The sequence below is a fragment of the Terrapene carolina genome, unplaced genomic scaffold (genome assembly GCF_002925995.2).
Source record: "Terrapene carolina triunguis isolate 2854851 unplaced genomic scaffold, T_m_triunguis-2.0 Scaffold261, whole genome shotgun sequence".
Classification (NCBI taxonomy): domain Eukaryota; kingdom Metazoa; phylum Chordata; order Testudines; family Emydidae; genus Terrapene; species Terrapene triunguis.
The window spans coordinates 1,510,492-1,524,384 of NW_020664612.1; the positions used below are offsets into that span (position 1 = coordinate 1,510,492).

The 13,893-nt window shown below is 40.4% G+C and overlaps 1 protein-coding gene across 2 annotated transcripts in view; it reads left to right on the forward strand.

Annotated features, from left to right (window-relative positions):
- The window catches only part of CPT1A (carnitine palmitoyltransferase 1A), a 71,708-nt gene extending 61,684 nt beyond the window's left edge, over nt 1–10,024 (forward strand). For both annotated transcript variants that reach the window (XM_026657660.2, XM_026657661.2), the window contains exons 16-19: nt 1,681–1,833; nt 3,560–3,664; nt 5,356–5,448; nt 9,226–10,024. In XM_026657660.2, coding sequence (XP_026513445.1) covers nt 1,681–1,833; nt 3,560–3,664; nt 5,356–5,448; nt 9,226–9,312 — 438 coding nt within the window. In that variant the 3' untranslated portion in view covers nt 9,313–10,024. The remainder of the gene's footprint in view (nt 1–1,680; nt 1,834–3,559; nt 3,665–5,355; nt 5,449–9,225) is intronic.
- Nucleotides 10,025–13,893: the final 3,869 nt, after the last annotated feature.

Consider the following 13,893-nt stretch of genomic DNA (forward strand, 5'->3'; position numbering starts at 1 on the left):
TGAGGACACATGTACAGGCTGAATGACGTCAGTTGAAATTGTCACTTTTGAGTTTACAACTACAAGTAGGCATATTGCTGAAGACACCTTTGTGACACCACCATTGAATGAGTCCAGTTAACATCATGTTAAATACCATCTTTGCAACTTCTTCATATTACGTAGTTTTAAACAAAAATTCACAATTGAAATGGTTACTTTACCCTATGATCTCTTACTTGGTGCTCTCAGACTGATAGTGTAAAGTACTACAATATGTCATGTTTCACAAGATCGCTGGTGCTTTCGATGAGCTTGGAAATTACTTACCTGATTTTCAGATGTGCTGAGCACTCACAGCTCCTATGGTCTTCAGTTGGAGTGCTAGCAATATTGAAAATCAGGCCTAGAATTCAAACTTAATTTTTAGAATTGTTTTTATTTATGCAGTATGAAAAGTGCTTTTCACCCTGTGAACTTACTGAATGCCATGCCAGAAAGTCACTGGAAACTGGGTGCGCAGCATCTATGAAGATCTTTCTTTAGGTGCCTAGATTTGAAAAGCTGGGCCAGGGCTCATTTCAGAAAGTTCTGTGACAATGTCCTATTATTTGGCCAAACATTTTAAAGGTAAAGGTTATAGCCCAGGGTTTTTTTTATTACAGTAGGTCAGAGGATTCAACCATCTCAATCACTTACAACTTCTCCAAGTCGTGAATGGGCTTTTCTGAAGGCAGTACTTCAGCCTCTGACAGGATGCTGTTTCTACTAGAATACTTTTTTCTTTTCTTTATTTCTACATCTGTTTTTTCCTGATCTCTGTTACTTCTCCTTTTCTTTGTTTTTCTTCCTGCATCCCCCTGTGCGCCTTACCAGCCACCCGTGTTTTTCTATCCCGCTCTTTGCCACTCTTCCCCTTCTTCTTCTATTGAATGCTATCATTATCTCAAATAACTAACAGGAGAAGTATTAGCAGCTTCTTATGCCAAACCAAGTAGGCTGTCTAATACCCTATACAGATAGTACACCATGCTGTGATGGGAGAGGGCTAGGGAAGAAGTGACAAATTATCATACTCTGAGATAGCACACTGGGTATATGAAATAATCTGACAGAATGTGCTTGACTATCTAGAAAATGAGTGTTTTATTTAGTAACTAAAATCTTCTATTGCCATTGTCTGCACTATCAGCCTCTTAAAATAGCTGTTAAGCTCCCAGTTCTTTCATCAGTTCAATAAGACCTGCTTTTTATAGCTGTCTAAGCAGAGTAATACAAAAACAGAGTAAGATTAGATTTTTTTGTTCTATAATCTCTCAGGAAGCTTGATTTGATTAGATGCACAATGAAGACGCAAACTTCATAGGGCTAGTATTGTAATCATATCTCATGCTGTACCTGATTCAGTGAGTTATATCACACGTTTTCTACCAGAAACTATTGACATATATGCTAACTCCAGAAATTGAAATGTTTTAAAACTAGAAAAATTGGATTTAAAAAAAAGTCAATCCCACATCACTTCAAAGTTCCTTTCCTGATGTTGGTGGTAGTTCCTCATAGCTGGTTTTTGTTGCATACTTTGTCTTGTACTTGGCTTTTAGTGCTGCAGGTTGAGACCAGTCACTGTAATTCTGAGTTCCCAATTTAAATACCTTCTGTCTTTTTCCTTGGTGTTTTTTTATTATTATTATTCTTTAGAATGAAAAGAGGTGTAAACTATTCAGGATTGCTGCTGATAAACACCAGCACTTGTATCGCCTTGCCATGACTGGTGCAGGTATTGACCGCCATCTGTTCTGCCTTTATGTGGTGTCCAAATACCTTGGTGTTGAGTCTCCTTTCCTTAAGGAAGTAAGTAAGCTTTCTTCGTTGCTATCCAGTAGTGCAGCTTCATCAAGTAAACAAAAGATTAGTTATCAATAATTAGCTTTTTCTGATATGAGTTTACTATAATTTTATGTTAAAATGTGTAGTTCTAAGGAAAATGTGAGATTGAGTTGGTTACCCTGACATTTTGAAATATGTTAATGAATGCTAATTTGGCCCTGGTCTACACAACAAAATTACTGCGGTGTAACTATGTTGCTCAGGGGTGTGAATACTCCATACCCCTGAGCGATGCAGTTATACTGATCTAAGTACTGGCGGAAGAGCTTCTCCTGCTGACATAGCTACCGCCTCTTGCAGAGGTGGAGTTAAGTGTTAAGTCTTCACCAGAAGCACTACAGTGGCACAGCTGCAAATTTGTAGTGTAGATCTTCCCTTAGTATTATTCAGCTTTATAGGAGACTAGATAAGCTACAAAGACACAACTTGCAGAAAACTATTTTTGTAGAGTAGTAAGTGTCAGCAGTGGTTCAAAGAGATGTGACAGGTATTGCAAAAAAGGAATGATTGATAGTGATAAAGGCAGTGGAGTTAGGCTTTTAATTTTTCTCTAGATCACATTACTTACATGTAAGGTGAAGTCACTGTAAAATATCACCCTTTGAAGTTAATGTTTGCTTAGGAAACCGCATGTGTGGAGATATATAAATGTTACGGATTATCACACTAACAGAAGAGAGTATCACACTAACAGAGAGTACTCTCTGTGGCCCAGCTGTGTGCTTAAAAAAATCCAACCACGGCTGCCTGGCCCTGTGCGCGGCGGGGTCCAGGTCCCAGCTCTGGCTGCCCCACCCCGCACGTGGCACTCTTGGCTCCACTCTGTGGAGGAGTCTTTGGGCGGGGGGCATAGAGGTCTGTAGGGGGCTTAGCGGGGTGGGTGCTATGGTTCTCAACCTGCGACCCGTGTAACACATTGTGGGCTGCATATGCAGCCCACAATTATAAATATAGGTTGAGAACCACTGATCTTCTTTAGTGAAATTAAAGAACCTTATTATATAGTTTGGGTTTGTAAGTTCTAGATATGCAGAAATGTTGCAGTATTGCATTTGCTTTCTCATAGATGACAAAAATTCTTTGCTGCTTCATTCCATAAAAGATTAATCAATCACGTGTGTGATCATTGTCTGGGTCACAGAGATTAATGAATGTAATGATCAGGCTGAAGAGGAAAACAACTTTTTGCAGTTTTCCTTAGTCCTGTCTTGAAACTGATGTGCTATAACTAGAGATTACACAGAACTCTTACTTTTTTGTAAGGGTTACAGTTTCTTAATACTTTACTGTTGCAAATCAAGGGCCTGACCCAAAGCCCGTTGAAGTCCATGGGAATCTTTTCACTGACTTTAGTGGGCTTTCGATCAGATCCCTAGTGATCACTCTTCTTATTTCAGCAAGCCTTTTCCAAGCATGATACTAACAGGAACTTATCTGTTTTCTGTATGGGATCAATGTCAAGGCCTTGTGTGCTGCTTTTTTTTTTTTTTTTAAACATAGCTTGTCCTGAAATATAGATAATTCATTTTAACCTGTTCATTCCATTGGGAATGTTTATTGGAGTTCATATTTAGTAGTAGTGCTTTATTAAGCAAAGTCTTGTGGCTTAGCTTGATCACAACTACTTAATTGCAACACACAAGCTGCCCATATTCACATTACATTACTCTGGACTTCATATGCTCTAAAGGTTTTGTCAGAGCCTTGGAGGTTGTCAACAAGTCAGACACCACAGCAGCACATTGATCTGGAGAAGAACCCTGAGTTTGTATCCAGTGGCGGAGGCTTTGGACCTGTAAGTTTGGGGTTTTTTAAAACCTATTTTGTAATGCATACTTCTTAAACAGGGGCTTAGTTTGTATGCTCCTAACTTGAAACTTTATCTCAGTAATAAGACTGAAGACTTGTTGGGGGATTCTGAAAGCATGTGTGTTAATGTTTTCCTTTTGTATGTATGTGCTCAGGAGAATCTGTTGTCTTGGCTTTGTTCTTTTCTTTCAGACTAGGTAAATTGGGTGGGTCTTGCAGAGGAATCCAGGTATGCTAGGCAGACATAACTATACCATGAAATCTGGTGGATGGGGGCTTACTTCACCTCTTACTTGTGGTATTTGTGTTCATTATGACATATTCCCATTTTTTGCTGAACAACCATTGAGAACACAGAGTAGCTGCAGATGAAGGCTCATATGTACTGTACCTATTTTTGTTAGATTCCCCCCAATCAGAGGCAGGGATTGCAGTATATATGCAATGTGATACTGTACTCTGACCAGCTGATGAGCCTGAAAATACCTTTAAATCACATCCTTGGTATGATTTTTATCTTTTCTCCAGTACATTGAGATACGTTTTTTTTTTTAAATTGCAATGTCATAAAATAAAAGAGCTCCCCAAAGGGGTGTTCAAATTAGGAGGCTTCGGCATTTTTTTCCAAATAAGACTTTTACCTACTCAACAAGACTAAGTGAAACTTTCCCCTGGCAGCGTTTGAACCTCTGAAATCCTTTCTATGGGGTAGTTTGACTTGAGAAAGGTTTCATGAACCACAACATCCAGATTATATATGGCCAGTAATTTATATGGCCAGTAATTGGTATCCAAAAGAGGACACTTGCCAACAAAGAAATGTGTCTCAGCCATAGGGATTTCAGTCCATTCTTACTTGTCTTTTCATTTTTGTTCTTACTTATGTTCCATTGTCTCACTCATCATATTCCTTCTTCCTGTTCCTTTTTATTATTTCTTTTGTCTTGCCCCTGAATGTTCTCTTCGCTTCTAAATGGGCTCCCCTCCCCTTGCGACAATGGAAGCCCAAGGACTCATTACTTCCTTACTTCCTAGTTTCTCTGCTCTTCTTTTAATGCTCTACAGAGCACGACCCTGTAGTATAAAGGAAGAATACTAGGGTATCAGACTGCTCAGCAAGAATGGGAGATGCCCCCACGTGCAGGGAGGATGCATTACATTTAATAAGTAGGAGGTGCACAGCTGGACAGTCCTTCCTATGTGTATTATAGGATCTGTCCCATGGAGCTGCATTTTGACACTTGGATGGTCATGTGCTGATAACATTGAAGGCAGACCATTTAAACTGTTCTGTGTTCCTCTAAATAGCAGTAATTCTTTGAGCTGAAGCATCATTAAACATACATTAAAACTTATTTTTGCATTACAGCAGAGGTTGTTAACCGGGAGGTATATCAAACTTTTTAGAGAGCCACTGCAAGCCTTCTGACAGTAATTATAGTAAAAGTGAGGGGCCAAATTTGGCCTGGCTGCCTGTTGTGACCTGACATGCAGGGGGAGGGGGGGGACTCCAAGTTAAAAAACAAAAAAACTGCCAAGATGAAGCATGGTTCAGAAAAGGTCAAGAATCCCAGCTTTAGAGAAAACTTGAAGTTATTTTAATACCTAGTTATAGAACAGGAATTGTGCTGTTATATATGAGTGTATTAAACCTATTGCTAAATACTTTTTCCACAGGTTGCTGATGATGGTTATGGTGTGTCTTATATTCTTGTGGGTGAACACCTCATCCATTTCCATGTGTCCAGCAAATTCTCTTGTCCTGAGACAGTAAGTGTGAAGTAAAATTACAATTCTATTAACCTTTCCTACACAGCTCAGTAGTGATTACATTTTCAGATTCGTTTGTGAAATGTCCCTTGAGTCATATTTTTAAAAACATATCTGAATCTGTAGTATATGGCTTCTCTGTGATTACTCCTGCTGACTTTTTTTAGATCTGCTGTGAATCTGTTTTTCTCAACTTGTATGTGTTGAATATCTGTATAAACAATGGAAGCTGCCCCCATTCAAGTTCATCCAGACTTTCATACACCATGAAAATATATGGCCTGATCTTTTTCTCTCACATGCAGTGTCATGGGACTCATGTAAGATAGTCCTTATCCATCCAGTAAACACTCACTTTTTAATACTGCACATCTTTCTTCAGGCCTTCCACTAGTTGGAGGCATTGGAGCTTTAAGACAGTGCAGAATGTATGCCACCTCTTTCTGAAAAAAAAATCTCCTAGTCTAAACTATAGTATGTGAAGCTTGTCCAGTTATTGTGTTGATCAGTATTTAATAAACGTGTAGTATATTCTGAAGCTTTTAGTGAGAGTCATCCATTAGGATCAGGTGGGAATATACTGTGATACAGGGTGAGCCTCAGTCATTCATTTTATTTTTTTACTGTGTTTCTATAAACCTGCTGAATTTTAGCCACATAGATGATCTCATCGTCTTGTTGGGACTGATCTCATAGATAATTTAAGGTATCTTAGCGATGCTTCCAGTGCTACTATTCCCTATTCATAAATGGATTAGGACATAAATTGTTGTCCTTGGATCATGCAAATTCATCCTTTAGTTGCCTCAGTTTTTTTGCCTTACTCATCAGTGAAGTCAGAGTTCCACACCAAGAAGGAAGCACTTTTTATTAGTGACCTTGACTTCAATACTATTTCTACACCCAGTGTGCACTGTGTTCAGTTTTATAAGTGTTTGGTCCTATTTTTAATCTTAATTCTTTCCTTTCATTATTGATTTTTAACTTACAAGAAGGAAAACTGGTCTGGTTCACAGTTTATTATTAATAGACTAGAGCACTGTTGTACAATTATTTACTATAGTTTTCATAACCCTCTGGTGCCAGAAAGATAAGAGATCCCAACACAACCTCAAGTACAAAATGTATTTGTGACGGGTTACCGCCCCCCCCCCCCCCCAGGTGCCACCTGATGTACTGGGGTACCATTGAGCCTGCCTGTTCCACAGCCTGGGCTCCCTGACACTGTCCTGCTGAGCCAGGCCCTCAAGCCTACTCCTGCGCACACACACAAGTAGGGACGCGCCCAGCTGCAGAAAGACACAGACACTGAAATCAGCTCTGCCTAGGAAGACTCAGCTAGTGAATTGCGCAGCAGAGTGCACACCACTCTCTGGAGTGCAAACCCAAAATTGTATCGTCTTGTGTTGCACAGAGGACTGACTGTGCAGCGTAAGCTCATGAAAATTGCTCCCTCCCTCATTGTGGAGGAAGATATGCACAGCTTTTTGCCCCCCCAGTTATGAAAACTGGTTTTAGAGAAAACAAAAACAAGTTTATTAACTACAAAAGATAGATTTTAAATGATTATAAGGGATAGCAAACAGATCAAAGCAGATTACTGAGCAAATAAAACAAACACGCAAACTAAGCTTAATACGCTAAAAAAACTGGTTACAAATAGTAATTTCGCACCCTAAATGTTGTTTTAAGCAGATTGCAGAGGTTCTTGAAGCAAGCTGCTCTTGCTTGCAGATTAAAACTCCAGGTATTTCTTTCACAGGCCAAACACCTTCCCAGCCTGGGCTCAGTCCTTCTCCCCCTCCACTTTATCTTTGTTTCTTAGGCCTTGTCTACACTGGCAAGTTTCTGCACAGTAAATCAGTTTTCTGCGGTGTTACTCCTGAGGTGTAGACACTGCCAAGCCACTTAGTGCGCAGAAACTCCTCAGTTGCAGCGTTGCAAAAAAACCACCTCGATGAGCGTTATAAGCCTTACAGCGCAGAGGATCCAGCGCTGTATTGGCAGTGTAAATACATTACAGCGCAGAAAGCAATCAATTGGCCTCCGGAAGTGTCCCATAATCCCTCAAGTGGCCGCTCTGCTCATTGTTTTGAACTTGGTTGCCCTGGAGATATGCACCCTTCCCCTTTCAAAGCTTTGTTTCTGACAGCCGTTGCGTGCTGTACTGATCTGTTCTGGGACACAAAGCAAACCATTAATGTGGAATGCTCATGCTATTGAACACAGAGGCAGGCGTGTGTGTGTGAGAGAGAGAGATTGCTGTGAAGAGAGTGTCCAGGGAGGGAGGCGGGGCTGATGTCGGGGTTTCCCACTCCCCCTGGCTCAGGACTGGTTGCTTCCTGCTGCTGTCTGAACTTAGAAAACAGCATGCTGACACACTCTATCCCCCAAAACACAGTGTCTCTCCTCCTGCTATACACACACACGCGCGCGCGTTGAAAAGCAACTGGCAATGTAGTAGGATACCCATGGGACAATGGGATAGGGAAACCTGCTGTGCCTGCCCCACGAGGCATTGCAAACCCTTCCCACAGCACCCTGCGGCCAGTTGCACAGTGGGATAGCTACCACAATGCACTACTCTCTTTGCTGTTGCAAGAGCTTCTAATGTGGATGCGCTCCACTGTCATAAGGAGCACAGTATGGACACGCAACAACAGTTTAATGCCAGCACTTTAATAAAAGTGGTATAACTTGTTGCACAGAAACTTGCCAGTGTAGATAGACCCTTAGATGTTTCCAGCAGTCATCCTGGGTGGGGATTCAGTGAAGAATGAACTTGATTAAGTCACTCTCTGGCCTTAAATAAGTTTTTCATATAGCAGGAATCCTTTGTTTTCCACTGTGGTCTCTTCCCCCCACCCCCCACTCTCCCCCAGTGGAAAAGTACTGGTATTCTATTATGGAGTCCAGTACAATGTGACTTTGATCACATGACTCTGCAGTGTCAAAGCAGCCATGAGTCAGAGGCGGTTTGTAGCATCCCAGGAAGGTGGGAAATTAGCATCGTCAAAGACCTATTGTTTTTCCCATAATGGCTCATCCAGACTGATTGCATTCTGTCTGGTGGGCGTTCCTCAGGTGCAAACACTTTTGTAGTACTGATGTATGTATAGTCAATATTCCTAACTTTAGATACAAAAATCATACATGCATACAAATAGGATAATCATATTCAGTAAATCATAACCTTTCCAATGATATCTCACAAGACCCATCTTGCATAAAATACATCTTAGATATGCTATAATCATGTTAAAACAATATTTCTATAAAGAATATCAGGTGTAGCATCACAAAATTGTCACCAGAGACTTCATGTTAAAAGATTTCTCCCAGGTCATCTATATTTCGTTATATTTTGGTGTCATTTGAAAGTCGGCTCCTGCTGAGTCTTTTTTTTTTTTTTTTTTAAACACGTCACTCTTTGAAATAGTAATCTGCAAAAGTCAGTGCTGTTCCTGGGGGAGAAAATTTTTCAATTTAACCTACAATAGAGACCAATCTAATTTCAAACTAAAATACAGATAAATTCCGTTTACAGGGAAGAAATGGATAATGGAGGAGGATCCATGCTGAGATAGCCCTCTTATATATTGCATTAAAATTATTCAGATTTTCACATTCTCCTACTTCAGTATGAATAGATGACTGCTTCATTCCATAAATTTCAAAATTACAAAAAATGAAAGGAGGAAATAGATAAGTTTGGCTACAAGATAATGGTGGCAGTTCTTGCATTACAACTCTTTCTATATCTTTTTATTCTCTTAGGATTCTCATCGTTTTGGAAAAAACATCAAGCAAGCAATGGTTGACACCATAGCTTTATTTGGCGTTGGTATGAACTCTACCAAGTGATTCCCTAATATCAATGCCAGTGTCCTACCACTGGGGCGAGAACTCTTCTGATCAATGAATGAAAGCAAGGTGTACTATGCAATGGTTGGAGGGACATTTGGGTCATAATCATCCAGTGATCACCTGTGAATAAGGATTCAACACCTAGGCTGAGGTTCAAATGTCCTATCACTCCATAATAGCTCAGAAGAGTTTTCTTCCCATAAGGGATGACTTTTGACATCCTATGTGATTCTAGGGATAGTATAAGGCAACATTATGTGAAAGGCATGTGTCCTGTAGCTACTGTAGGCCTGTCTCAATTTTGTGTACATTTAGTAACTTTTTACTTAAAATCTGGGTCTACTTGTATTTCATAAATGAGTGGATAAAATTTATTAAGTCAACCTTAATCAGCAGAAAGTATTTGACTTCATATGTACTGGTAGCAAAACATCAATTAGTATATCTGCTGCTTCTGTCTGAGAGTGACAAAACTTGTGGGTATTCATCTAAGTTGTCACTTTTTAAAGGTATTTCTTTGCATTGAAAATATATCACAACCTGACATAACCTAATGTAATGCACTAACTGAAAATATACTGTGCTTCTTGGAAATAAGTATATGCTACAGTGGGTGGTAAAATAGTTGCATTACATAAAAGAATGGCAGGTATCGCCTATTTTCCTCTGTTTTATAAGCATATAGTTTGCCACATCTTAATTTTATTACCATATGAACATACCTGCATGTTGTATGAGCCAGTGCCTTAAAAATGAAAGGCCTCAATACAGGGAAACCTTACACTGTGGGGTTCTTGTTTTTTGAATTATTTCTATACATTTTCTATGCTGAACAAGGGGAATGGGATTGTAAATTTAATTCTCAAGTTGATTTATTTAGGTGCAACATAGGATAAGAGTTCATGTTTTTACACGTTGCAATTTGGCTGAGGGCCTCTTTGTGAAATGCCCCTTTGTCTGTCTAATGAAAGACCAATTCTGGTGAGACAATGAATTAACTTTGTTTCAGAACCACCACATTTCTAAAAATCACCATTTTGCTGTGTAAGTCACCAAAGATAACTGCTGCATCTCATGCACGTTTTTCTCTGGGACTCCAGGGAACATAGCCATTAGCTACATACAAACCCGTTGGGCAATCCATAGAAGACTGTCTGCAGCTAAGGAACTGCATCTTGTCTACCCTCATGTTTAAAGCAGCACCCACCACATTTCCAAACATCTTTAAGGGGAAAGGATTAAGACAGTCAAATGGTAATGCCAGGATGGTGAAATCTAGCATTCTCTGGTCTCTGCCTGGAGAGGCTCTGGGTAGGGCCATGGAGAATCAACACACAGTTAATGAGGAAAGCAAATGGGGAGGGAGGGAGAAAGGGGGAAAAAAAACTGAGCAGTACCACTCAAAAAGGTATATAATGGAAATTTTAAAAGCAAAGTAAAGAAACCTTCACAGTTCATGGTTGCTATGAAATTAAATGAAGTAGCTTTTTGTGATACCTCTCTTCCCTGGGATTCAAGGTTGTGTTCCTTTTAGACAGTCTTTATATCACACAGAGCCTAAGCAGCATAAAATGTGGCAAGTACTTGTCAGAGCAACTGTATATAAAAGGATCATGTAACATATACAGTGGTGGTCAGTACAAAAATGACTGCTGCTCCAGGGCTATAACAACATTAACAGCCCTGTAAAGGAAAATATCAAATTTATCTTTAGATTGAGAATATGAATATTTTCTGACCATTATCTTGTTTTGACTCTGCCATGTAAATTTTTTTCCCTCTGGGTTTCACACAAATTTGATACACAAGTTTGGGAAGAGGCCCAGATGCATAGTCATGTAAATATTGTAATGCAGGAACCTGACAGAAGTGGGCCAGATAATTTTTATTGGGTCAGATACAGTGTGCAGGCAAGGAGATTATCAAATAAGCCTTACTGCAACTGGCAGGCATGGCATCTAATCAGACTACTGCAGCAACTTCACAGTGAATTGTCCTTTTGGAGCTGCAGAAATCATGCACTATTTATAATGACCACTGACCAATCTGTATTAAATTAACATTGACATATTAGCTTGTAGGAGAATTTTTTATTAAGAAAATATTTAGGTTTGACTCTCAGGTTTTAAATGTTACATATGTAATTGTAGGTAGTGCAGTTATCAATGCAATTTTACATTCCTTAAGAGAATGTAAATATAATTGGCACAGGAAGAGTTTGTTTTTATTGTACATGTTGAAAAGGATACGTCTTATGTATTTTTTATTTGGAGCAGATAATTTCTAAACATGGTTTGTATTTCATTTATCTTAGAATGTCAACTGCATGTAAATAAAAATGTGCTCTTTTGGATGTAAATCTTAAAAATGCACAGTGAATGTAGGTTATCATTAATTAAAAAATTTTTAATCTTCCTATCCTCTACATTATGTACACACAGTGAAACTGTTCACTTTTGTTTGCTTAATTTGTATGAAGGTGACAGTTTACCTCTAATTTTTTAGTGTGGTACACACAATACTAAGAAGCACGGCCAAGTTAAAATATTGTGTATATATTTAGAAAAATTCTTGATTGGTTGATTCTCAACCAGTGATTTAAGGAGGACAAAGCTAAGGTTGAGTAGGCAATAGAATTTGGTAGGAATTATAGTAAATCAGTTATTACATGGCATTGAGGAATTGGCTGGACAACTCAATTGTGCATTTCCGGATTTTCTAATATTTAGCTTTTTGGTGTGATTTGGGAAACTTAATATTTAGGTGTTAACACTTACTCTGGTTGATGGCCCTAACTATTTTTAAAGTTTTGTTTTTTGGTGGGAATATGGATTAGGGTGTCTGACTTTAGCCCCACAAGTTTAAAAAAGTTCCTAATTTATTATGCTTTGTACCATATTGATTTCCTATATCAGATTTACTAATTTATACTGGTTTTATCATGCTCATTTACTCCACTTGTACTATCTTTTCATCCGTTATTTACATCTAACACTTCTAGTTTGTTGTTTAATTATATTTGTTTTGCCTTTCTGACTCTGAACAATAAAAATTAAGGGTTTCACAATTATCACTCATCCTTTTGGAGTCTTCTTCCTTACCCTTTGCTCCCATGTCTCTGCTCGTGGACCTAGGGTTACCACCTTGCCAGTATTTGAGCAGCCTGGCTTTTTTTTTTTTTTTTTAAATTTTTTGCCTGTTGCCAGAAAAATTATTTAATCTACCAAAGTTGTTTTTTATGTGGGTCTAAAGATTTGCGTAATTATCATAACACACTGGGATATCTAACGTTAAAAGGTTGTGTCCAGCTAAAGATGCTGCAGTGTTCCCACTTCCACAGTTTAAGCAATAACAGATTGAAAATACAGCAGCTGTATGCTATGGTTTTCAGGCATCTGGTTTTCGACCAGAATGCCCGGTCAAAAATGGACCCTGGTGGCTCCGGTCAGCACCACTGATCAGGCCACAAAAACCTGGTCGGCGGTGCAACAAGGCTAACGCAGGCTCCCTAGCTCTGCACGGCTCCTGGAAGTGGCCGGCATGTCCAGCTCTTAGGCACAGGGGTGGTTATGGAGGTGCCGTGTGCTGTCCCTGCCCTGAGCGCTGGCTCCGCAGCTCCCATTGGCCGGGAACCAATTGGCTGCGGGGGTGGCTTCTGCGGGTGGGGATAGGGCACTGAGCCCCCTGGCCTCTCCACCTAGGAGCCAGACATGCTGGCCGCATCCAGGAGCTGCCTGAGGTAAGCGGTGCCCGGCCAGAGCCCATACCCTGGACTCCCTCCTGCACCCTAACCCTCTGCCCCAGCCCAGAGCCCCCTCCCGCATCCTGAACACCTCATGACCACACCCACAGAGCCTGCACTCCCAGCCAGAGCCCTGACCCCCTCCCGCACCCCTGCCCCAGTCCGGTGAAAGTGAGCGAGGGTGGGGGAGAGCGCGAGTGATGGATGGAGTGAGCAGCGGCAGGGCAAGGTTGTTAATGAGAGATTTGCCTCAGCTGAGAGTGAGACAAATGTTAATCTTACCTATATATGTTATCCCTATAGATACTGTAAGTGGCTGTTGGGGGGCGGATAGAGTTGCCTTGTGACTGGGGGTTGGCGGTGCTGTGGGCTTGCCTGGGGGGGTGGGAGAGGACAGGTTTTTTGCATTTCAAAGGTGGTAACCCTCCATGGACCTGTAAATCCACATGCTATTAAAGTCTATTAGAATAGAATTGCTTGAAGGAGTGAATGCGGGAGTTCATTTAACTACATTTAAAACGTTTGCAGGAGCGCCTACAGCTATGGCTCAGTGCTTGTTTTAACTTTATTTTTAAACACCAACAAAGACTCGGGCACAACAACGCTAGTTCACGCCAAGCGTTTGGAAGTCGGGTAATGATACGGTCGTAAGGATAAAAAGGTGGGCACTAGAGGGCAGCATGGCACCGAGCAATTGATCAAACACTACGGCTAGGGCCCTGAGAAGCCGCGCCCTCCTTGCATTAGAGCCAGGGGCTATCAAAAGACACCTTGGTGGTTTTCTCCTTAGGCCTCCAGCTTTGTTTCCTTACCCCAACCTCTCCCCCCCCTTATTC